At 42.3% G+C, this 25,657-nt stretch overlaps 1 protein-coding gene across 4 annotated transcripts in view; it reads left to right on the top strand.

The window, feature by feature from the left end:
- NCOA7 (nuclear receptor coactivator 7) overlaps positions 1-25,657 on the top strand; it is a 157,417-nt gene that overhangs the window by 85,183 nt on the left and 46,577 nt on the right. For all 4 annotated transcript variants that reach the window (XM_069599034.1, XM_069599033.1, XM_069599036.1 and 1 more), the window contains 4 exons: positions 15,090-15,169; positions 19,242-19,349; positions 23,647-23,760; positions 24,302-24,427. In XM_069599034.1, the coding sequence (XP_069455135.1) occupies positions 15,090-15,169; positions 19,242-19,349; positions 23,647-23,760; positions 24,302-24,427 (428 nt within the window). The remainder of the gene's footprint in view (positions 1-15,089; positions 15,170-19,241; positions 19,350-23,646; positions 23,761-24,301; positions 24,428-25,657) is intronic.

Below are 25,657 nucleotides of genomic sequence, written 5' to 3'. Positions count from 1 at the left end.
CATTCTTTGGCATTGCCTTTCTTTGGGATTGGAATGAAAACTGACCTTTTCCAGTGCTGTGGCCACTGCTGAGTTTTCCAAATTTGCTGGCATATTGAGTGTAGCACTTTCCCAGCATCATCTTTCAGGATTTGAAATAGCTCAACTGGAAGTCTATCTCCTCCACTAGCTTTGTTCGTAATGATACTTCGTAAGACTCAGTTGACTTCACATTCCAAGATGTCTGGCTCTAGGTGAGTGATCACATGATCGTGATTATCTGCGTTGTGAAGATCTTTTTTGTACAGTTCTTCTGTGTATTCTTGCCACCTCTTCTTAATATCTTCTGCTTCTGTTAGGTCCGTAGCATTTCTGTCCTTTATTGGGCCCATCTTTGCATGAAGTATTCCCTTGGTATCTCTAATTTTCTTGAAGAGATCTCTAGTCTTTTCCATTCTGTTGTTTTCCTCTATTTCTTTGCAGGACAGCTTGTTATATTTAAGCAGAAATACTGGGAAAACTGCACTTAAACTGTGGCAAATATTTGCAGGTTATGGATTAATGGTAAAAAATAAATAGGCGAAAAAATAAAAACCTTAACAAAATGTTCCCTGCAAAGGAGCAAAGAGGAAAGGCACAGACTTCTCCACAGCAGCGAACAGCAGAGGAATTAAACTTCTTCAGAATTGTGAAGTGAAAGCTGTTTTCCAGGTTCAAAGATAACAGGACATCCTCAGACATACTAAGGTCTCAGGAAACAGACCTTTTGTGTCATACCTTTCTTAAAGTTACTGTGCAGGAGTGATGCACTTTTCCGAGACGCATGTCGAAATGTAGTCCTCAAGAAGGAAAAAGTCATTGTATGAAAGAATTGTTGGTGGTCAGTACTGTAACTAATTAAACATAGAATTAAAAAACACATAATGATGATTGTAAACATGGCTTTAAGTATGACAGTAAAAAGGCAGCACCATTCTTTTTTCCAGCTTTACTGAGATATAATTGACATTAAATTGTGCAGGTTAATGTATATAATATGCTGATATATGGATATATTGCAGAATGGTTACTGCCCTGGCACTAGCTAATGCCTTCCTTTGGTCACATAATTACCATCTCTTTTGCGTGGTGGGAATATCTAAGATCCACTCTCTCAGCAACTTTTAAGTATAACATACAGTATTATTAACTGTGATCGCCAAGCTGTTCACTAGATCCTTAGAACCTATCTGTCTTATCATATCCCTGGAAGTTTGTACCCTGATCAGCGTCTCCCTGTTTTCCCCCGCCCTACCAGTTCCTGGTAATCTGGCTGAGTTTTGCTCAAGGGAAACTCCTTCCTTTTCCTCTCACAACTCCAGCCCTCCCACTAACACAGTGTATTGTAATCCGTTCTAGTCCCTGAGCAGAGCAGCTGTGTCTGACGGAAGCTGCCGTGCTCTGAGTTCAAGCTGAGAGTCCAGTCCTTTCACGATCATGGCGCTCTGCAGCATGCAAATCTTGTTTCCTGCTCAGTCCTTGTGTGACATCCGCTTTGTATTATGAGAAATCTCACTGTTGGTCAAACGCTCCAATGTGGTTTGGGCTGAGAGAAGGACAGCAGTTCAGACTCAACAGGGTTAGTGGTTTTTGAGTTGGAGTGATTTTGAAAAATCAAGTTAGAACTGAACTGGGGAGTTTGCCAAGGAAAAACACTGACGGGAGGAAAGTGACTGAGTCTTTTTTGGAAGGCAGTCTGGTCACTTTTATCAGTCTTACTTTTGCACACTCTTTGACCCAACAGTTCTTTTTGCAGAAGCTTACCCTAAGGAAATGATCGTGCGCGTCGATAGATTTGACCACAGAGACTGTCACGGCATTGTTTAAAATAGTGGGAAAATTAAGATAACATCAATAACTTAACATGGAATGCTATGTGTCATTTTTTAATGATGAAGAAAAACAGTTGGCGACGTGGGAGATTTTCACAAAATACTGTTACAGTGGAAAGGCAGGTTGGCAATAGAAATCGACTGTGATTCCATTTTTGTTTAAAAGAAGGAAAGCTGCTGAAAGTACATTTACCAGAAATCAGATGTTTCTCTCTGAACCAGGGTAAAATGCTGCTGCTAAGTCGCTTCAGTTGTATCTGACTCTGTGCAACCCCATAGATGGCAGCCCACCAGGCTCCCCCGTCCCTGGGATTCTCCAGGCAAGAACACTGGGGTGGGTTGCCACTTCCCTTCTCCAATGCATGAAAGTGAAAAGTGAAAGTGAAGTCGCTCAGTCTTGTCTGACTCTTAGCGACCCCATGGACTGCAGCCCACCAGGCTCCTCCGTCCATGGGATTTTCCAGGCAAGAGTACTGGAGTGGGGTGCCATTGCCTTCTCCAGGGTAAAATGGGTGATTGGTATTTTCTTCTTTTGTTCCACTGTATTTTCAAATGAACACAGATAGTTTTGATTCATATAGAATTGTTTTTCACATTTCCTAAAATTTCTCCTAAGGCTGGAATTTACTCGGTTAAGGCCTTGACCTATTTATACAAAAGAAAAAAAAGACATTTTGAGAAATTTTTTTCAGAGGGTGGGAAAGAAGGTGGGAAGGTGAGGAGAAGCAGCATGAGACATAAGGGAGAGCAGAAAGCATGTTTTGGGAGAGTGACTGCTGTGGGCTAGATGCTCTATTTCATTATTTAATGTGCTAATCATCACGATCTACTGCAGGCAGTAGAGGCCTGTTTTGTAAGTGAGAAAATCTAGAAGCTGAAAAAGTTTCAGACGGTCCCCCTGCGGCTCTGCATGAAGCTGGGTTCAAGCCCAGCTCTGTGGTACTGAAGCCCGAGTGAAGCCTCCCTCATCTTTCTTGCTTTCCCCTCAATCTACTGTGAGAGAAGAATAAGGCAAGAGTTAAATAACATTTTCATGTCTTCTCCCCTGCCCCAAGAACATTGTTACATCTTAGTGGGGAATAAAAAGGTGACTATGCATGGAATTTCCTTTTCCCCTGAGCTGTAATGAATATGATGACAAGGTTGAAAGTTCTCACTTAATTACCTCACCTAGTCACATATGTAGTTACATTCAGAACACTCACTGATTTTACAACTAAATCAGATGCTGAGAGAAATAACTGGTTCCTCGGAGTCAGGATGAGACTAGTTTATTTCTTCCACAGCCTCGTGTTGGTGGTATAGTGGTGAATCTTCGTTCATTCTGCAGACAGGTGAGGGCGTGATCAGAGCGGAGGGTAGTACTGGGCTCTGAAGTAGAATGTTCTGTGAGAGACAGCTCCTCCTCTGCCCTTCTTCCAGCCTAGGTTTTACTTCAGCGTGACTCATTTCAGTCAAGGACTGTAGTGCTTGTGATGTGCTTGAAGGAAGGTAAATAACACCTACTGAAGACATTCCCTTTGTGTCAACAGAGGATGAAACATGGTGTTCACACTGAGTACAGAGTTCTTCCTCACGTTCCCACCCTCTCCAGGCTCTTTATGGAGCATGGCTATCTAAAACTTTATTAATGGTTTATGATCAGGTATTCCAGAAGTTACCCTTAGAATGCTAAACAACAATATTGAATATTTTAATTGCACTCTTGACTGAGGCAGGCTAGTGATAACGGAAAGTGTGTATCACCAATAGAGAAAATGTGACATCTTTAAGCAGAGACAAGTCCTGTGTTTTCTTCAAGAATATTTATGACTTGACATTTTACTATTAAATCTTTGATCCATCATCTGTTTTGACCTCAGAGTGATATGGTTTTATCTCCAAACATTAGCTAGTGCTCACCATTATCATTTAATAATAGTCCTTAAGGTTTCCTGAGCCCTTTCTTTGCACTTTGTGGAGTGCTTTACCTGATTGAATTGCCTTATCTAATCCTTACAGTAACTCTCTGGGAGAGTCCAATTGGCATTCCCATTTTACACCCTGAGAAGCCACCTTAAGTCACTTGTCCAAGGTCACGCAGTGAGTCAGGGACAGACAAGGATTCATTCTATGTGCCTGATGCCAGAGCTTCCACTATAACATGAAGGTAGAAATTTATGTGAAAACTAAGCCTTTTCTTACTGGTTTTAAAGGTACCTTTATTTTACATGAAATTCTTTCAATACCAGGCTTCCCTGGTAGCTCAGATGGTAAAGAATGTGCCCGTAGTACAGGAGACCCAGGTTCAATCCCCGGGTTGGGAAGATCCTCTGGAGAAGGAAATGGCACCCCACTCCAGTATTCTTGCCTGGGAAATCCCATGGACCAAGGAGCCTGGTGGGCTGAGGTCCATGGGGTCTCAAAGAGTTGGACACGACTAAGCGACTTAACACGCACCCTTTCAATACAGCTCTGGTTTTTGGTTGTTTCACCACAGTGTTTTAATTGCTATGACTTTATAATCGTGTGTTTTAACAAGATACAGTATTGTTGTTGTTTAGTCTCTCCGTTGTGTCAGACTCTTCTTGACCCCATGAACTGCAGCACACCAGGCTTCCCTGTCCTTCACTATCTCCTGCAGTTTCCTCAAACTCATGTCCACTGAGTCGATGATGCCATCCAACCATCTCATCCTCTGTCATTCCCTTCTCCTCCTGCCCTCAATTCCCAGCATCAGGGTCTTTTCCAATGAGTCAGCTCTTCACATCAGGTGGCCAAAGTATTGGAGCTTCAGCATCAGTCTTTCCAATTGAATATTCAGGGTTGATTTCCTTTTGGATGATATAGTATACCTACCCTCATTTCTCTTTCAAAAATAATTTTGGATAATCTTCTGTATTATGCTTCTAGTCTTATACATTTATGCCTAGTTATCAATTTGACTTATTTCCTTTCCCAGAAATTTTGTTTTAAATTTTTACCTAAATTGCATATAATTTAAAAGTTAATTTGAAGAGAAAGATATTTATAAGAATGATGTTTCCTATTAGGAACATTATGTGTACTGCCCTTTATTCAAGCTTCTGTTTATATACTGCAGAGAACCTTTAAAACTTTCTTTCTACGTCTCTTGTCATTGTCTGGCTATATTTATTCCTACATATTTTCTAGTGTGATATCATTATGTCTGGGACTTTTCCAAAAAGTTTCTATTACAAGTGTAAAACACTGTTACATCTAGTCACCTTACTGAACAATTTTACAATTCCTGAATTTTTAAAAAATTTTATTTATTTAGGCCATGCCGGGTCTTAGTTGCTGCTGCTGCTGCTAAGTCTCTTCAGTCGTGTCCAACTCTGTGCGACCCCATAGACGGCAGCCCACCAGTCTCCCTCGTCCCTGGGATTCTCCAGGCAAGAACGCTGGAGTGGGTTGCCATTTGCTTCTCCAATGCATGAAAGTGAAAAGTGAAAATGAAGTCGCTCAGTTGTGTCCGACTCCTAGCGACCCCATGGACTGCAGCCCACCAGGCCCCTCTGTCCCTGGGGTTTTCCAGGCAAGAGTACTGGAGTGGGGTGCCATTGCCTCCTCTGTCTTAGCTGCTACTCGGGCTTTTCTCTAGTTACAGCGAGTGGAAGCTACTCTCTAGTTGCGATGAGTGGGCTTCTCATTGCAGTGACTTCTCGTTGCAGGGTGAGGGCTCAGTAGTTGCGGTTCCCAGGCTCCAGAGAGCAGTAGTTGTGGCGCACGGGCCTAGTTGCTCCGCAGCCTGTGGGATCTTCCTGGATCAGGGATCGAGCCCACGTCCTCTGTATTGGCAGGTGGATTCTTTACCACTGAGCCACCAGGGGATGTTTTTATGATGTTGGCTCTATAGGTAGATAACTTATCTGCTAATAATCAAATTTTCATCTCTTTCTCTTCAGTATTTAAACTTTTTTATGTGTTGCTTTTGAATGGAGATTCCAGAAAAAAAAAAAAAAGTTGAGTATAAACTGATAGTAGGAGTTTCTGTAGGTATTTTGGTTAGTGTTTTACTTTTTATATTTGCTTTCGATTTCTGCTACAAGAATGCTTCTCAGTTTACTCAGGTATGACTCAGGAGGGTTTAGATATTGGTACTTAATTTCTAGAGACCATAGGGGAACCAGCGGGTGCCTGGTGTTCATTCTGCACAGGTGTTGCCTTTCAGGGTTATGAAAGGGGACCTTCAGTAAAGGGCAGGGATTCCCTCTTCTCGGATTTCCAGGCTGTCTCCTTATATTTGAAGTGTTTCTGTTTTCATCTCCACTACAAAGTTTATTCTATGACCGTCGATACTTGCGGTTTAGCCTTGCATCACATTATGTTAGCCTTTTTGTTGTAATTTAGTGGGCTGGAAGATACTCTGCCCAGAAGCATTAAAAGCTATGCTAGAAGTGCTCTCAGGCACTTATCTTCTCAGAACAACAGGAAAAAGAAGAATGGATAGAGTTTGTACAGTGCCAATGGGTGTCTCTCCCACTGCAGGCCCTGGAACCCTCTGTAAGGCTGGGGTGGGGGCCTCACTCGTGTGTTAGTTCAGGCTGCATCTAGGTAATTAACAAGCCATGCAGTCCTGAATGATGTCGTGAAGTCCTTCGGTTTCCATTCTTATGGGGAAATTGCTTCTGGTGTATATAACCTTTAGGGTTTTACTGCTTTTTCAGAAGCTTATTTCTAATGAATGTCACAGAGGAAACATTCTTCATCATGTTAAGGAAAGTCACTGCTATTCTAAATTTTCTAACAGTTGGATTTTTTTAAATGTTATATTTTTTTAAATATATGATAATGGCTATTTAATTTCATCAGATGCTTTTTTTGGTCATATACCAAAGTGATCAGATAAGGCTTTTCTCCTTTAAACAATTTATAATCATCTATCGCATTAATGCTATATCATTCTAATATTTCTGTATTTAAACTTTAACATTATTAATGTTACTGTTGTTCAGTCACCAAGTCGTGTTTGACTCTTCAAGACCCCATGGACTGCAGCACACCAGGCTTCCCTGTCTTGCACTATCTGCCAGAGTTTGCCTGAGTTCATGCTCATCGAGTCAGTGATGCCATCCAACCATCTCATCCTCTGTTGTCGTCTTCTCCTTCTGTCTTCAATTTTTCCCAGCATCAGGGTCTTTTCCAGTGAGTCAACTCTTTGCATCATGTGGCCAAAGTATGGGAGCCTCAGCTTCAGTATCAGTTCTTCCAATGAGTATTAAGGTTGATTTCCTTTAAGATTGACTGATTTAGTCTCCTTGCTGTTCAAGGTAGCATTTGTTAAACACTCTGTGCCAGGCTCTGAGATAAACTGTGTCCATTATCTTATTTAATCTTTTGAGCAACATTGTGAGACGTCCATTTTACAGATTAGGAAATGGAGGTACAAAGATTTTAAGTGACTTGTTCAGTATTGCACAGCTGTGAGGGTTGATTGGTGAAGCCAGCTCGTTTTGACTCCAAAACCAAACTGTCATCAGAAAAAATGTGGGGTAACATAAGGGAAATGGTACATGACCTGACTGATTAATATCAAATTGTGCCATCTATTTCCAGTCTGGGGCTGTGTCTGTCTTTGGAAACAGCTTTTCCTGTTTATGTATCAGGATGCCCTTTTCTTAAAAAGCTCTAGAGAGACACTGGAGAAGGAAATGGCAACCCACTCCAGTATTGTTGGTGTGGAGAATCTCATGGGCAGAGGAGCCTGGCAGGTTGCAAGAGTCAGATACAACTGAGCGACTCCACTACCATGAGACAGGCGTAGACAATTACCGCTGCGTTGATGCCTCTCTTTTGGATGTCATGGAAGCCATCCTTCCTCTTTGGACAAGTGTGTCGAGAGTCCTGCCGTCAGCCTCATGCCCCCCATTCAGATGGTCTTGTGATAAGCATGCAAGGAAGGAAGAGAACTGATCAAGAGGGGTATGGGAAGAAGGGACACACACAGTAAGTGGAAGGCCAGAGCAAAGTTGATCCTGATAAAATTTGTAAACTTGGTAATTTTCAACACTCTATTTGTGCTTGTTCAGATAGTAAGAGGAAAGCTACATACTGTCTTTTCTGTCCTTCTATCTATGTGTGAAATGGCAACCCACTCCAGTACTCTTGCCTGGAAAATTCCATGGACAGAGGAGCCTGGTAGGCTACAGTCCATGGGGTCACAAGGAGTCAGACACGACTAAGCGACTTCACTTCACTTCTATCTATATGGAGCTTATGGAACCAAGAGCCAGGGAATCCACCAGTGTCTCTTGTTTCTGCTTTCAAGGACAGTAATGGATAATGTCCACTTCCCTGACTCCACTTTCTCCAGTGGTCTGTGCCTGGAGCCACATGCCCAGGTTTCAAGGTCATGGATAGTATCTCATTTTTGCTGGATTTTTTTCAGAACCAAAACACATAACCAGAGCTGCATTCCTTAAGCCCCTCTACACTTTCTCCCTCCCCCGACCCCAGCACACTCATATAACCTGGGTTACTACTTGAATCATCAAAGATCCCCTTTTGGGATCTGAACTTCTTTTGTCTTTTCCCGTAAGCCTGTTCTCCATCTCTGGTAGGCAGAATAATGTCCCCTACCCCTTCACGGAAGGTGTCCGTGTCCTAATTCCTGAAACCTGTTAGGTTACATGCAGAGGTGAATTCGAGTTGTGGATGGAATTAAGGTTGCTAATCAGCTGACCTGAAGGAGGAGAGCATCCTGGATTATCTAGGTGTGCCCAGTGTGGACACCAGAGTGCTAAAGAGTGAGAGGAGGGTGGCAGAGAAACTGGAGAAACGGCAGTGTGAGAGGACTCGGCTGGATGTTGCTGGCTCTGCCCACTGAGGGAGGGACCTTGAGGCCGGAAGGCGGGCTTGTTCCGAGATGAACAGACCAGGAAGCCAGTCTTCCCCTCATACCTCCAGAAGAGAGCTGCCTGCTGACACCCTGAATTTTACCCAGTGAGACCCCATGTCACACTTGAAATGTGTAGAGCTATAAGATCATAAGTTGGTGTCTGTTAAAGTTCGGAACCACTCGATTTGGTGATGTCTTACAGCAGCAGCAGCTACATCGTGCCGTTCTCCTGGCGCAGGTGGCCGTGACGGAGGGGCCTACTTATTCCTCCGTGGTCTGCCACCTTGGGGTTGAGACCCAGCCCTCGGGGAAACCCTTGCTGCTTCTTCCTGTTGCTTCTTTCAGTATTTATATCTTTGAAACCTCATCTTTGCCGCAATAACTCTTCCAAATTTCACAGCGCCTTAAGCCCCCAGTCCTGTCTTCAAACGCCTTACATTTCAGCAGATGACCTTATCCCTACTTGACTGAAAGGGTCAGCACATCTGTCCTGAGATCCCTTCCTTTTTCACGGCAGGACCTCTGTGACCTCCCAGTTACTTGTTTCCAAGTTTCGATCTCCCATCCTAGGGGTAACACTTGACAATGTCAGTACACCCTCCTTTAGCTTGGTTTCTGTGCGTTTGTGACATAACGCTTATTTTCCTTTCTTCTGAACCTTTCCCACCCCCTCGATCAGCCACATTTCTTTTTACCTCCCTACCCGCCCTTGCAAATCTCAGACTTCTGTAGGTGCTGTTCTCAAGCCTCAGGTGTTCTCTTAAAATATATCTCCTTGGCCATGATAAGTTTCCAGCCTTCTTGCCTTTCCAGGCCCTGGACTTTCTCCTGAACATCAACTTCTGTTAGCCCCAACGCACGGAGAGAGAAAGGAGTCTTTCAACAAACGTTGTCTAGGATGGCCTCAGATGCCGGAGCCAGTAGCCGTGTGTTCCAGACACCCCTGGCCCTCTTGTGGGCAGGGAAGGGATGAGGAGGCAGGACCTGTGGGCAGGGCACCAGGTCAACGCTGATTCCCCCCATTGCCCATTTCAACCCTTCTAGTATTTATGAGGAAACAAGACAGTTTAGGCAAAAGGGCCTGTGCTTCATTCCTCCAGGGTTTTGTTAATACACTTATTGGACTGGGAAAAGCTGTCTCTGAAAACTTTTCAGAGCCCTGTTTGTGGGGCAAACAGGAGGTACAGTTGCTTTCCTGTGAATGGCTTCTGAGGACCACTTGGCCAGTGTTCTCCTCTGGCAGTAGATACTTCTAAATCATTTGCTTTTGTAAGCAGGGGGAGGATTTGAATTTGGGCAGGTGTAACAGATCCGAGGCAGAAGGAGAAGGGAGCAGCAGAGGATGAGATGCTTGGATGGCATCACCGACTCAATGGACATGGATCTGAGCAAACTCTGGGAGATGGTGAAGGATAGGGTAGCCTGGCGTGCTGCAGGCCATGGGGTTGCAAAAAGTCAGACATGACTTAGCAACTGAACGACAGAAAGGTCTAAGGAGGCCTGAAGCTCGAAATAGAGATGTCAGGTATCACTGGGAGATAACGGCATCCTTGCAGATGGCCCTGAGTCCTCACCTGAACTGCTGGCAGCAGAGCCCCTCCTGAAACCCGGCAGAGAAGTTCTCTCCCCAGGCATTCCGGAGCTCTGCCCCGCTCTCCCCAGCGCTTCGCAGACCATGTGCTGCAGAGCTTGTGGAAGTAATGTATCCAAGACTTCACTCACTGAGAGGAGCAGCTGGCCGTCTTGAAAACTTACTGCCAAAAAATATTTAAGAAGCAGTATGACCGTGTGGATCACAACAAACTGTGGAAAATTCTGAAAGAGATGGGAGTACCAGACCACCTGACCTGCCTCTTGAGAAACCTATATGCAGGTCAGGAAGCAACAGTTAGAACTGGACATGGAACAACAGACTGCTTCCAAATAGGAAAAGGAGTACATCAAGGCTGTATATTGTCACCCTGCTTATTTAACTTATATGCAGAGTACATCATGAGAAACGCTGGGCTGGATGAACCACAAGCTGGAATCAAGATTGCTGGGAGAAATATTAATAACCTCAGATATGCAGATGACACCACGCTTATGGCAAAAAGCGAAGAAGAACTGAAGAGCCTCTTGATGAAAGTGAAAGAGGAGAGTGAAAAAGTTGGCTTAAAACTCAACATTCAGAAAACAAAGATCATGGCATCCAGTCCCATCACTTCATGGAAAATAGATAGGGAAACAGTGGAAACAGTGGCTGACTTTATTTTTTTGGGTTCCAAAATCATTGCAGATGGTGACTGCAGCCATGAAATTAAAAGACGTTTGCTCCTTAGAAGAAAAGTTATGACCAACCTAGACAGCATATTAAAAAGCAGAGCCATTATTTTGCCAACAAAGGTCTGTGTAGTCAAAGCTACAGTTTTTCCAGTGGTCATGTATGGATGTGAGAGTTGGACTATAAAGAAAGCTGAGTGCTGAAGAATTGATGCTTTTGAACCATGGTGCTGGAGAGGACTCTTTAGAGTCCCCTGGACTGCAAAGAGATACAACTAGTCTGTCCTAAAGGAGATCAGTCCTGAATATTCATTGGAAGGGCTGATGCTAAAGCTGAAACTCCAATACTTAGGCCACCTGATGCGAAGAACTGACTCATTTGAAAAGACCCTGATGCTGGGAAAGATTGAAGGTGGGAGAAAGGGACGACAGAGGATGAGATGGTTGGATGGCATCACCGACTCAATGGACATGAGTTTGAGTAAACTCCTGGAGTTGGTGATGGGTAGGGAGGCCTGGCGTACTGCAGTCCATGAGATCACAAAGAATCGGACACGAATGAGGGACTGAACTGAACTGATGAATCCTTACCTTGGGCTATAATCATATGAAGACATATTGGGTCCTTAGAATGTGTCAGTTACTTCTCAGCTTTCTGTATTCAGTCAACTGTAAAACCTAATGTTTGGTTTGTGGCTTTGGTTCCAATGATGTTCCTGGTGTGATGTTCTATCGGTGAAAACATTGCCCATATTCAGACTCATCAGGCCTGTTGATTTGTATTGGTAAATTTCATGCAAGCATGTGTAATGGGTATCACACTAGGGCACACGACATTCAAAGAGGGATACATCATGGTCCTCGCCTCAAATATTTCAAAATCCTAGACTCTGGAGGAAAGGTTGTTATTTTTTTTCCTTCTAAATATATTATTACCATGTTTGCAGTTTTTCTGGCCTATCCACCTGTGCAGAAGAAAAGTAATTTTTGTACTAAATCAGTTGTACATAGTCAAGTTTATCCTGAAAAGCTCAGCCAGCACCTGGTTTTCTTTGGCAGCTGAATAATATGAAAACTCTCATGATTTGCTGGCATACAACAGGACCCCCATTGGGACCAGAAATGACTATGTACAGCCTGTGGAAGGGCATGAGCTGAAGCTGCCACAGATGGAAAGAAGCAGCAAATTAGGCTCTAGAAATAGGAAGCACCTACAGAGAGATATGAAGAGACTGTGCTGAAAGCAGGAGGACCTGAAGGGATAGCTGTTTCTGGTAGCAAAGAAAAGGGCAGGAATGTGGGGCAGAGAGTGGAGCTAAGATATTAAAAGGAATGAACACCATGCAGATGATGATAGTTTTAAAATACTCTCCTTGATTTTTCACTAGACTGCATGGAACCTCCAGATTCTCCTCCTACAGAATCTGGAGATCTGAAGACCACAGTCAGTAGAGTCTCATCTTCCTGAAATAATTTAGATGTGATCGATCACCTAAAGGAAGAGAAATCATTTTTTTAAAATATATATTATCTAGAAGATTTGGGGGCTTCCTTGGTGGCTCAGACAGTAAAGAATATATCTGCAGTGCTAGGAGTCGGACACGACTGAGCGACTTCACTTTCACTTTTCACTTTCATGCACTGGAGAAGGAAATGGCAACCCACTCCAGTTTTCTTGACTGGAGAATCCCAGGGACGGGGGAGCCTGGTGGGCTGCCATCTCTGGGGTGGCATAGAATTGGACACGACTGAAGCGACTTAACAGCAGCAGCAGCGGGAGACCTACATTTGATCGCTGGGTTGGGAAGATCCCCTGGAGGAGGGCATGGCAACCCACTGCAGTATTCTTGCCTGGAGAATTCCATGGGCAGAGGAGCCTGGCGGCCTACAGTCCATGAGGTCACAAAGAGTCGGACACAACTGAGTGAATAAGCTTATAGTAGATGTTCAGAGTGTCTCTGGTTCTAGAAAGGACTAGAAAAAGACTCTAATAGCAATCTATTTTTTTTTATCTTGGTTCTTAAATAATATAAAGGAATTTCTTAAAAGGCAGAGAAATCCCGTGTACGTTAACTATCTTCACATTCCCGTGTTCCCTTCCATCCTCATCCAGCTCATCCGTGTTTGTTAGGTAGCTGAAATGATACTGTTGGTTTGCGTGTGGGTGTTGGGGGCTATAGGGTCTCAGATGGAGAGGTCCTCATCTCCCCCTGCTGTTTCTCTCCCCCTCCACTCCATTCTATTGTGTTCAGTCTGTGTGGGCTTTTGTTGGGGTGTAGCCTTAAAAAATGTGTCTAGCTATCAGAAGGCTCTTTGAAGAGATCAGAGCTGTAATTCGTGGATTCCCTCAGTCATCCCAGCAGCAGTCAGAAATAGAAATGGAATTTCTTGGAAAGATCTGTAAGTGAGCCTTTTGTCTAATGACCCTCCAAGTTCTTGAATGTTATACCAGCAGGAACATTGCCACCTTGGACTGAGGGGAACGGAAAGAAGATAAAATGAAATGAGGCTGATCGACCCCTCAAATGCTGTAAACAGAGAACTGAAAGAAGGTGAAATAAGACCGAGCAACTGCCCAGATTCTATAGGCAAGGGACAGGCTGATAACCTGTTCAGCCACAGGGACTGCCCTGAGGCCCAGTGGCTAAGACTCCACGCTCCCAATGCTGGGGACCTGGGTCAGGGACCTAGATCCCACATGTCACAAGCAAGACCAGGTGCAGCCAAATAAGTAAATAAAAGTATATTTTAAAAAAATGTGTGTAGTTTTCCGTGCAGCTGTTTTTAGGATACATAATGGTACTACTCTGCACATACCATTCTGTTTCTCTCTAAACATGTTTTGGTGTATGCTTCTGGTGTGTTATGCTCTGGGATTCTAGGCAGTAATTAGATATATTTTGCTTACCCTCCTGCTCCTCACTGCCACAGATAACTCTGTTCTGTGCGCCCTCCAGCAGGTCACTCACTTTCTGATATCTCCTGGGAGAGGATATGTATCTGTGGGTCAGTTTGCTGAGTCGTACTGGTGGCTCAGTGGCAATGAATCCACCTGCCAGCGCTGGAGATGTGGATTTGAATCTGGGTCAGAAAGATCCCCTGGAGAAGGAAATGGCAACCCACTCCAGTATTCTCGCCTGGACAATCCCATGGACAGAGGAACCTGGCGGGCTCCAGTCCGTGGGGTAACGAAGAGTCAGACATGACTTAACAACTGAACAGCAGCAGCAGGCTGTATATAATTAATTTGCTGGAATGGCTGTACCAGTTTACATTCCTTGTAGCAGCTTGCATCTTTGCCAACCCTAGAATTATCCAGCTTTCTGATTTTTACCATGCCAATAGCTGTAAAATGATAGCTCGTCTTAATTTGCATTTTTCTGATCTCATACAAGTTAGAGCAGCTTTTCATAGTTAGTTCAATCTTGTACATTTTGTCACTTAAACATATATCCATTGATATATGTCTCTCTGGTTTTCAGTGTCCAGGTTGGTTATATTAAGAGGTATTTCGTCATAGCAACTAAGTTGAATCATTCGTAGCTGCCAAACTACTAGGTTGACTGGTTTTGACCTTTAAAAGCAGCTCGATCTGTGTTCCAGATTAATGTGTCGTTGAACACAGAGGTCTTTCCAGGTTTTCACTGTTATAAATGATACTGCAGTAACCATTTGCTGTGCATAGCATTTTCCTTGTGTTGAATTTTTCCTTAGGATAACTAAGGGAAAAATTACTGAGTTATGGACGTTTTTTATGGCTGTTGTTACATATTGGAGAATCACTTTCTAAAAGGGCTGTACTGATTTACATTGTATATCACTTATATCACCATGCTAGTTAACTTCATCATTATACATTATCACGTAAACAAACACTTGGATAACTATAAGACACAACCTCATTGTTATTTGTACTATTTAATTGCAGTTAGCGTTAATCATTTATTCAAGTATACATTGATGACCAGTATGTTTTTATGTGTTTGGTCTATTTGTGCCTTCAGCCCATTTTTCTTTTCGTTTTTTTTTTATTTTTTTCAAAGTCATTTTGAGAATGGGTTTTTAATATATTGTAAATAACCCTATCCTCAGTTCCTAAAAATGAAATCATTCACTTATATCATTTTATTCCTCAGATGACAATCCAAACAAAACACATGATAAAAAAGAGAAGAAGATGGTGGTTCAGAAGCCCCATGGTACTATGGAATACACTGTAAGTATAAACAGGTAGTACAAACACTTGTTAATACTGTTAGATTTACATAATGTTTCTCCCTGGACACATCCTGCCCCTTAGCTGCCTTCCCCTTATGTAGCCATTAAATAGCAAAGCTTCTTAAGACCTCAGTCATTTCTCCTTTCTGTAACTTTTCCCTGAATAAACCTATTACTTGAATTACCTTTGATATGCCAATGATGAGTAATTTTAGGTCTCCTTCTTAGACATGCTTTCTGACTTCCCAAACCATACATTCAGTTGTCTACTCAACACAGTCACTTAGACCTTCAGGCTTGGCCTGTTTTCAAGGAGCAGTGACTCCATCATCCATACATTTCTACAGACCAGAACCTCAGCCCAAACATCATCTTCCTATCCCTCTCCATGTTCATTCTTCCTTTCTGTGACCATGCTGCCAGTCTAGGGCAGATCCCTTCATTTTACTGTCTCATAGAATTGTGTTCTTTTCTATCAGTTTAACAGTGTTGATCCACTAGCGTAATAATTATCTTTCAATGTCTATCTTGTGCCTTAATCATATGCCCATGGAGAGAGACCAGATCCCATTTTGGTTGCCATTCTAACTCTGGTGCTTGCAGGGTATTAGACCTCCATGTGGTTGGATCAGCAGATGGATGATGCAGTGTGTGTATCTGTGACTGCACCTCCCCATTATATACTCATCTCTCCCATCACACCATGAGTTTCTGGAGGGCAGCAGCTGTGCATGCTTCTCCCAGGCCTGGCACGAAGTGGGCACTCAGTTATAGATCTGTTTTCATTACTTTGAACTGGCATTGCTGAGGAGTGATTTCTGATTTCTAGAAAGAAATTAAGTACTGTTGCCCCTGCCCCCGTGTTTTGCTCATGGTATTTATTTTCTGCTCATTATTTGTGTGCAACGCCGGGCTCTCTATATAAGGCAAGCAGCAAGGCCTGCCCCTCCCCGGCATTTCTTCTAGAACGGTGAATCTTCTCCAGGCTTCTGTATCATCACATTTGAAAGGTTGCTGAACCATGGAAAGATGCCAGGATTCTTGGCCTCCAGAGAAGAAGAATTCAATCCAGGGCCAGAGACAAGGTTTAATAAAACTTTAAGTTTTACTAAAGTATAAAGGAGCTAGAGAAAGCTTCTGACATAGACATCAGAAGGAGGCAGAAAGAATGCCCCCCTGCTAGTCTTTAGCTGGATGTTATATAGCTGCTGCTGCTGCTAAGTCACTTCAGTTGTGTCCGACTCTGTGCGACCCCATAGATGGCAGCCCATAGCTACTAGCAGTCTGCTAATTAAAGGAAGGAAATGTCTCAAAACTCAGAGAATGGCACCAGGCCCCTCACCCACAAAATGCATTTTGAGATAATCTTGGCACCAGGTGAGTCATCCTGGGCCATAAAACGATTGACATGAATCTTGAAGAAAGGCAGATTCCCATACAAATATAGAATTTCATCAACCTAGATTAAGAGAACAGTGTATGAGTATAACATACTGGGTTGTCAGGTCAGTTCTGAGCCTTTAGGTGAACTGACTTGCAGACAGTCTGGGGTAAATGCATTGTACATTAACATAGCTTAAGACAAACATTTCTATAAGAAAAATGCATGGGTTAGCTCAAGGTTTGAGAAAAGTTAAGTTCAGGTGGAACTAGTTGTCATTATGGCAGATCTCTCCACCTGATTGATTTACGTTATGGAGATTAGTTGGCCAGTTACTTTGTGTACTTCTCATTATTAAAAGGTGATCCATAACTTTGTGTGTAGAGAACCATGACCAGAGCCACTTACACAATTGCTTGCATTGTTCCAGTGCTGTGGATGTTCAAGCGTTCTGTTTAGTTTCAAACATTTAATGATATCAGTATCCCTCCCAGGTTCTGTAAGTTGGCTCTGTATATATGCTTTATCCTTGTGTAATACCTGCAAATCGTTAAAATTTTCCTCCTTCCTGGAAGCCCCTATCCTCAAGTTTTTGTGTAAAAATGTGAAGCCGGTTCATTGATCACTTGTCATATGTATCTCCATTTGGATGAAGAAGCTGAGGAACAGAGAAGTTAAGCAAGTGACTCAAGGTCACACAGCTGGCAAGTGGCAGATTTGGAATTCAGGTCCAACAGTCTGACTCAGTCTGTCTGTATTATCAATCTGTGTCTTCTACTGACTCTAAACCTTGAGAAACCAGGGGTTTGAATATATTATGTAAATATGTACTACTTGAAAAAAAAAATTTAAAACTTTTTTGTTGACCTTTAGTACTGATGATTTTGCACAGGGTAAGGTAAAGGCATCTGTTACGTTTTCAGTAACTTTAAAAAAAAATGTATGTATTTCTATCTTGTTCTAGAAATGTTTGAGGTAGTGTTAGTTTAGTCTGTAACTATGAACTTGGTTATAGTTCTGGGACAGGTATAGAACTGGGGCAAGTCCATCTAGTCGGTGGGCTTTTGGTACCTGAGGGCAGTGAGTGGTAAGGGGTAAGTCTCATTTCACCTGCTTACAAACTCCTTCAGCCACCTCAAATCTCCGCCTGTCAGTCAAGGCTCGCCTGGCGGAGCCCATTGTGCTTACAGAGTTAACCCCCAGTGCTGACCCAGGGCGGTAGTTGGGAGCATCTCAGTGATAGTTGCCAGAGGGGCCGCCTGCTAACAAGTTCCATCCGGTGACCCTGGACAGGGAGTCTGTCCTCAGATACTGACCTGACCAGAGCGGGCAGACTTCTTTTTGGGTGGAGCTTTTCCGTTGAGCTTTCACGCCTTTTCTTTTAAATAGTTTTATTTATTCATGCCTGTGCTGGGTCTTCGTTGTCACGGGGGCTTTCTCTAGTTGCGGCAGGCGGAGGGCTATTCTCCAGTTGGCGGGGCCGGGGGCATCTCCCCACAGCGGCTCCTCTTGTGAAATACAGGCTCTGGGGCGCCTGGCTTTCAGTAATTGCAGCGCGCGGGTTCCGTAGTTGCGACTCCCAAACTCTAGGTCACTGGCTCCACTGTGGCACGAGGGCTGAGTTGCTCCACAGAATGAGGGGTCTTCCCAGATCAGGGATCAAACCTGTGTCTCCTACATTGGCAGGTGGGTTCTTTACCATTGAGCCACCAGGGAAGTCCAGTTTCACATCTTCTTACAGCCCTTTTTATTCCCGCTGCTGCAGCTGCTAAGTCACTTCAGTCGTGTCCGACTCTGTGCGACCCCATAGACGGCGGCCCATCAGGCTCCCCCGTCCCTGGGATTCTCCAGGCAAGAACGCTGGAGTGGGTTGCCAGTTCCTTCTCCAATGCATGAAAGTGAAAAGTGAAAGTGAAGTCACTTCAGTCGTGTCCGACTCTTGGCGACCCCATGGACTGCAGCCCACCAGGCTCCTCCGTCCATGGGATTTTCCAGGCGAGAGTACTGGAGTGGGGTGCCATTGCCTTATTATTCCTATCCCCCTCTATTGGAGGACAGAGACATGAACAGCTGAGACATATCACAACTTTTATAGATTTAAAGAATAGCACTAATTTGGTTGACTGTGGGAAACTGTCATGTTAATGTCAGTGAACAATTTTTGGTAGCTAATCTGTGTCCTTTTAGATTTCCATGCCTTTCACTGTATTCATTCATCAAATATTCAAATACCTTCTATGTGTCAGGCACTGTGGGGAAATGGTCTTTAACAGGCCACAATCCAGGAGCCTAAAGTACGGTAAAGAGACAGGCAAACAGACAGAAAATGCAAAGAGAGAAACTAGTTCCATTTCTCCTATGAATAGTATTATGTGTAATATTTCTTTGCTTCTTAGCTTTATATTATACCTCATAGACTCTCTCCTCTACACACCTAAGTTGTGCCAGAGTAAGTTTAGAAATCTATTAGTGGACAGTGAAATTTGCAAATAAGGGAGCCCAGAAATGAATAATATTTAAGACTTTTTTGTTAAGAATTGAGACTGTATTTGCTTTTTTCATAATACATTTGGATGTATGTGTTACTTTTTTATGGACTCGTATCAAACAGATTAATCTGACTATCGGGAGAAAGATTTTGTCTGTCTTTTGCTTTGTGTATTGAATCTTGTTTCTTTGATTATTCTAGGCTGGAAGCCAGGACACCCTAAACTCCATAGCACTGAAATTTAACATCACTCCCAATAAATTAGTGGAACTGAATAAGCTTTTCACGCATACTATTGTTCCAGGCCAGGTAATGATTTTCTTACTGAATTTTCCTTTAGAAACATTTTCCTTTTAGAAATGTATTTTCACTGCCATTTTTAATGACTTGTTCTTAGTGTCTCAGGACTGTCATTGTTGTTATTGTGTCTTGGTTCAGTCTCTTAGATCCAAGACTTCTGAAAGCATCCTGATGCCTAGGAACTGTTCAGAGATAAATGCTTTGCAAATGATTATCACAGTTGATTTAACTATCCTTTGTGTTAATAGATGTTTCCATCAAGAAAAGTTAAATTAATGTAACTTTTTTCCCTGTAGAATTATACAGATATTCTTCAAATGTTTAATTTAGAGTTGCAAGTTTCAGTTTAGTCCACTTATGGGGTATATTATGGCCATTGTTTTATTTTAAATTAGGCAAAATTTTGGTCATTTTGTTCTTCATGTGATTCCATGACAGAAGTGATCAATCTGGCCCAAGGTGGAGACATTCAGCAGGATCATTAAGAAAGGGCCACAGACACATGAAAAGAGACGCTCATCATTGCTAATTGGTAAAGAAATGCAAATAAAACTACAATGATGTATTACTTCACACTGGTCAGAATGGTAGCCATCAAAAAGTTTACAAATAAATAAATTCTAGTGACATTGAGTTCTTTCACAGTAGATGCTGCTACTTCTAAGAATAACTTCACTCAGGCAATGGTAGTATTCTTTGCATTTATTTCAAGGGCAGCAAGTGAAGCCACCAGGCTATAAATTGGCCAGTTTGTACTATCATGCTTTAGGTATTTATGTCCTTGTCATAAATGAGAGAAATTAGTATATTGCCGGTACCAGGTTAGTCGAGGGAAAATATGAATTAAAATTTTTCAAAAATTAATACATTTTTATCTCTGTGAAATTAATAGATTTTAGTCATTTTTATTGGGTTTCGTATAGTCTGGGATATTGCTAAATAATCTGTTAACTGACCCATAGCAGAGAACCTAGGCATATCTTTACTGATTCAAGCTGTAGCCACTGGAACTTACTAAGATAATTTAGGGTGATTCTTTATTCTTTTACTAAGTCCATGAACAGAATAGTTTATTGGTACTGGATTAAGGTCCAGTACTAATAGGAGATATAGGAACTGTCTTAATATGCCCTGTTGTTGTTATTCAGTTGCTCAATCATGTCCAACTCTGTGACCCCATGGACTGTAGCACGCTAGGCTCCTCTGTCCTCCACTATCTCCTGGAGTTTGCTCAAATTCATGTCCATTGAGTTGGTGATTCTAACCATCTCATCTAACCATTTTAATATGCCTCTTTAAGGATAATAATACAAAAATAGGTGCCCCAAACCTTCATTTCCTTTGATCCTTTAATAGCTATTAAACTTGGGCAAGTCACTTCCTTTTTGACCTTGGTTTCATCTCTGAAATGAGGGGTTGGGCTACATTTACTCAGATGGTCCTTCTTGCCTTTACTATGCTGTGTAGCCCTCGTATAACTAAACAGTTATGTGCTGTTAGTTGTCCCGAGATCTGGCTGTGCTCATGATTTTTTCTGGCAAAGATGAGGAATTAAGAATGATCCAGACTCACTTCCACGTTGAAGGAAGATGTGTAGTAACTGGGCTTCTCCACGTTAACACTCACTTCTATTTACACAGTACAATGGGCTATTTAAGCATAGGAATTATCTCTTTGATTTGGCATTTAGAATGTCAGGCAATAGAATCTCAACCTATGTTGCCTAACACTTGTCAAGAGTTCAGGTGCAAAAAGAAAATATTAATGGAGAATTGACATCTGTTTGGAAGAAATCTGTTTCGGTCCTAGCCCAGAAACATACAATAAATAAGAGCTGTGTACTAAGACCATGTAATTTTAGCCTTCTGCAAATTAATTACTTTCACGAAACTCTAACCTTTTGACATTTGCCACTGACCCATTTTGACGTTGTTACAAAGAACAGTCCTTCAAAACTGGTTATTTCATTTACTGTCATGTGTCATTAGGACAAAGAGTTCACTGTGAGACACTGTTTTTTTTCAAATGAGGCTTTGTGGGAGACTACTTGTACTAGTAAGAAACTAGTTTGTTTTTATTTTATGGACAGTGAATTTTGTTGATTCATGATGTCTATATCTTTCCATTGGTTATTTGGAAACTTGGACCAAATCTAATGGCCCACTTCTTAATGAACGTTTGGTAATTTGGGAGCTCATATTTTCAGTATTATCAGTCCTCATCTTATTTCTCCTTGACGATGATTTTTCCACCTTATCTTAAGGTGTGTTTTGTTCTGGGTTCACTTTTTTTCTGGACTGAAGAGAGATTTAAAAGAATTAAAGTTAAAATTTGTCTATGACAAACCTAGACCGTGTGTTGAAAAGCAGAGACATTACTCTGCCAACAAAAATTCATATAGTCAAAACTATGGTCTTCCCTGTGGTCACATATGGTTGTAAAGAGCTGGACCATAAAGAAGGCAGAAGCCAAAGAATTGATGCCTTTAAGTTGTGATGCTGATGAAGACTCCTGAGAGTCCTTTGGGCAGCAAAGAGATCAAACCAGTCAACCTTAAGGGAAATCAACTCTGAATACTTGTTGGAAGGACTGATGCTGAAGCTCCAGTCTGATGTGAACAGCCAACTCATTGGAAAAGTCCCTGATGCTGAAAAAGATTGAGTGCAGAAGGAGAAGAGGGCGTCAGAGGTGAGATGGCTGGATGGCATCACTGATGCAGTGGACATGAACTTGGGCAAGCTTCAGAAGATCGTGAGGGGACAGGGAGTTCTGGCGTGCTGCAGTCCATGGGGTTGCAAAGAGTTGGACACGACTGGGCTACTGAACAACAATGTTAAAATAGAGATATGCAAAAGAATGATTTGAATGAGCCCAGACTCTTGCATCTTCCCATACAAGAAAAGTGCTAAATTCCTTAACTTGGGACATCTGGTTTTCTTTAGCAATAATCTATTGATGTTCAAACTACCTGCCCTTTGTTGTAAAACTCCTGTATAACCTGGCTCCTCCCCTTGCCTCCTCAGAGCAGTTCTCTCAGGGTTACTTGAGATGCTGTCTCCTGCGCTTAAGTCCTAAAAATTCCCACTGAATAAAACATAACTCTGAAAAATAAATAAGTAAATAAAATAGAGATACAACTAGAAGATGGGGCAAAGTGTTCAGTAACAATATTGAACAGTTGTTACATGATTAGCTGTGAATTATGATGGCTCAGATGGTAAAGAATCTGCCTGCAATGCGGGAGACCCCGGTTCAATCCCTGGGTTAGGAAAATCCCCTGGAGAAGGGAATGGCAACCCACTCCAGTATTCTTGCCTGGAGAATCCCATGGACAGACCATGGGGTTGCAAATAGCTGGACATGACTGAGTGACTAACACTTTCACTTTCACATATTTTATAACATTAGAGGTCATTTTAAAATAGTATTTGATATAATACCAGAATGTAGCCTGTATTGTTAAAAGAGTGTTGAGTAACAGAATCGTAATAGCATTTCGGGAACCAGAATATCTTGCAGAAGAAAGCAGTTTAATGCAGTATGGGCTCATTCGCTCAGTTGTGTCTGATTCTTTGTGGCTCCATCGACTGTGGCCTGCCAGGCTCCTCTGTCCATGGAATTCTCCAGGCAGGAATACTGGAGTGGGATGCCATTTCCTCCTCCAGGGGATCTTCCTGACCCAAGGATCGAACCTGCGTCTTTTGTGTCTCCTGCACTGACAGGTGGATCCTTTACCACGAGCACCACCAAGTTAGGGGATTTTTAGATATCCCAAACAGTGATGGAAGAGCAGGTGCTGAGATTATTGATGCTGCCGTGTACAGCTTTTTCATATAAGGACCTTAATGCATTAGCACTCAGGGCCTGCTTGGAGTCAGGAAGCCTGGATGCGTCCTGTTTCTTCGTGACGCGGGTGCTGCGTTTAGAAGTACGCCATGCTACTCTCGCCTCTATCCCCTTGTACTATCGTACCCGGCCCTGGAAGGCTCTTCCCTCCCTGTCCAAATCCTGCTGCCCACGGCTTCACTTGGACCCGCCTGCTTCACCCAGCCTGTGCAGAGTATTCCCCCGCCTTTCTCTCTCCTGTGGGCGCCTGCAGTATATTCAGCACCCTTTGCACTGCGCGCATTCCTCTCTCTGAATACTAGTGCATAGATTAGTCTGGGAGACCCCGAGTAAGTCAGAAGTTCAGCGCAAGCCAATGAGGTCTTCGTCCCACACCCAGCGTGATACTGTGTGGAGCAAAACTGCCCTGAATGCTGCCCTGGTTCTTGGGACTCACCTAGCCTTTCTTTCCCATTCTCAGGTTCTTTTTGTGCCCGATGCCAGCTTTCCCTCGAGTACCTTAAGGTTCTCATCATCCAGCCCTGGTGCTACTGTCTCTCCTTCATCATCAGATGCAGAATACGACAAACTGCCTGTATGTATTTCACTCTTGCACTGCAGCGCATATTTATCGGCACTTGTTTTTTGAGTAATTATAGAAAATAACTCATGTTATTTTTCTCAAGAGTTCATCTGAAACTCTCCTCCCTCACTGAAGAGGTGGGGTTAAAATAATTTGTCATCAGTTGAGAGAAAAAACTGGTTCACATTTAAGGTCTCAAAGGCAGAAATGCATGTCTTGTTTATGTAGAAGTTAAACTCTCAGTGAGGCCAGTAGTTTATTTGTACCACTTTTACTCCTTTTTCTACAGAATTTGAATGAGTTCAATATGAATTATTTCATTTAAGGTATTTTCTAAAGACGTGATGGGGCATTTTTATAGGTTCATACATATATGCCTTAAAAATCTTAGTTTGACTTGGGTGATTATTTTTGAAGGATGGAAGACATTTGCCTTTTATAAATATTCACGTTTAATAAAAACAGGTTACTTATAGGAAACTTAGATAACTAAATTCATACAAATAATATTTTTTTAAGTGTTTCTATTTGTGGAAATTTTTGCTTTCTAAAGGATGCTGACTTAGCAAGAAAGGCCTTAAAACCCATCGAGAGAGTCTTATCATCCACTTCGGAAGAGGATGAGCCAGGAGTGGTAAAATTTTTGAAAATGAATTGCCGGTACTTCACTGATGGAAAGGTATATGACTATGCAGTTTGATTTTTTTTTTTTCCCCTTAGAATCTGTGGAAAACGAAACCAGTTCCAAATTACCAAAGGCAGACTACTTAAAAATATCTTACCCGAAGTTTCAGCTGCAAGATTTCAAAACTGCATTTGTTTTTTTCCTCTTGGATGCCTGGCATTTTACTTATTAAGGGAATAGTAGCCATTGATGGATATGAGTCGGAGTAAACTCCGGGAGTTGGTGATGGACAGGGAGGCCTGGCATGCTGCGATTCATGGGGTTGCAAAGAGTCGGACACGACTGAGCGACTGCACTGAACTGAACTGAACTGAACCATTGAGTGAACATGTGATTCTTTGTGATCTTGGGTTTATCACTTATATTTCAGTTCTTAGCCCATAAAGTTTTAGGGACAGTATAGAATGTGTTTTAACAGCAAACGCGAGAGTCAGAGTCGCTGAACTTAAATTACAGCTCTTTGCCACTAGCTTGAGACCATGGGCAAAATATTTACATTTCCTAAGCTTCCATTTTCCTCATATGAAGTAAGAATAATAATACAATTTAATTAATAGGGTGTGCTAACTAAAAGAGAATTCATGATAACCAACAGGGACATATTGTGTAGCACATGAAACTCTAGAGCTCAGTGTTATGTGGCAGCCTGGATGGGAGGTTTGGGGGAGAATGAATACCTGCATGGGTATGGCTGAGTCCCTTTGCTGTTCACCTGAAACTATCACAGCATTGTTTGTTGATTGGTTATACCCCAGTGCAAAATAAAACATTTTTAGAAATAATTAAAAACAAAAAAATATGATTCATTTAAGGAGCTTAGCACTTAACTTGGAAAATGCTAAGTTATCAACCTGTTTGCCACTAGAGATGCTGGTATGAAAATGTCTGTTATATAATTTTTTTAGTTTTTTGCTTGTTGGTGTTTTGTATAAAAAACAAACCTGACTTTTAGTGAGCCTCTGAAGAAGGGGTAATGTTGATATAAAGCAAATTCCTGTGCTCATAGGAATGCTAGGTTCTAATGGTAGGAAAAACTTTTGCAACCAAGAATAAGTAATGTCTGAAAGGCAAAACTTTTTGCTAAGGTGATCACTAAACTCATTAAGAGTATCAAAATAAATAATGTACCTAAAGGGAGTTGTTTGTATCCTACTGTGCCTGGTAGACAGTATCCCCATGGTCAACATGGTCCACCATGTAAACCGACAAAGTTTCAGACAAGTT

This window comes from Ovis canadensis, chromosome 8 (assembly GCF_042477335.2).
Source record: "Ovis canadensis isolate MfBH-ARS-UI-01 breed Bighorn chromosome 8, ARS-UI_OviCan_v2, whole genome shotgun sequence".
NCBI classification, from domain to species: Eukaryota; Metazoa; Chordata; class Mammalia; order Artiodactyla; family Bovidae; genus Ovis; species Ovis canadensis.
Note: the sequence above shows the minus strand (reverse complement) of the source record. Positions and strands in the feature narration are given on the sequence as shown.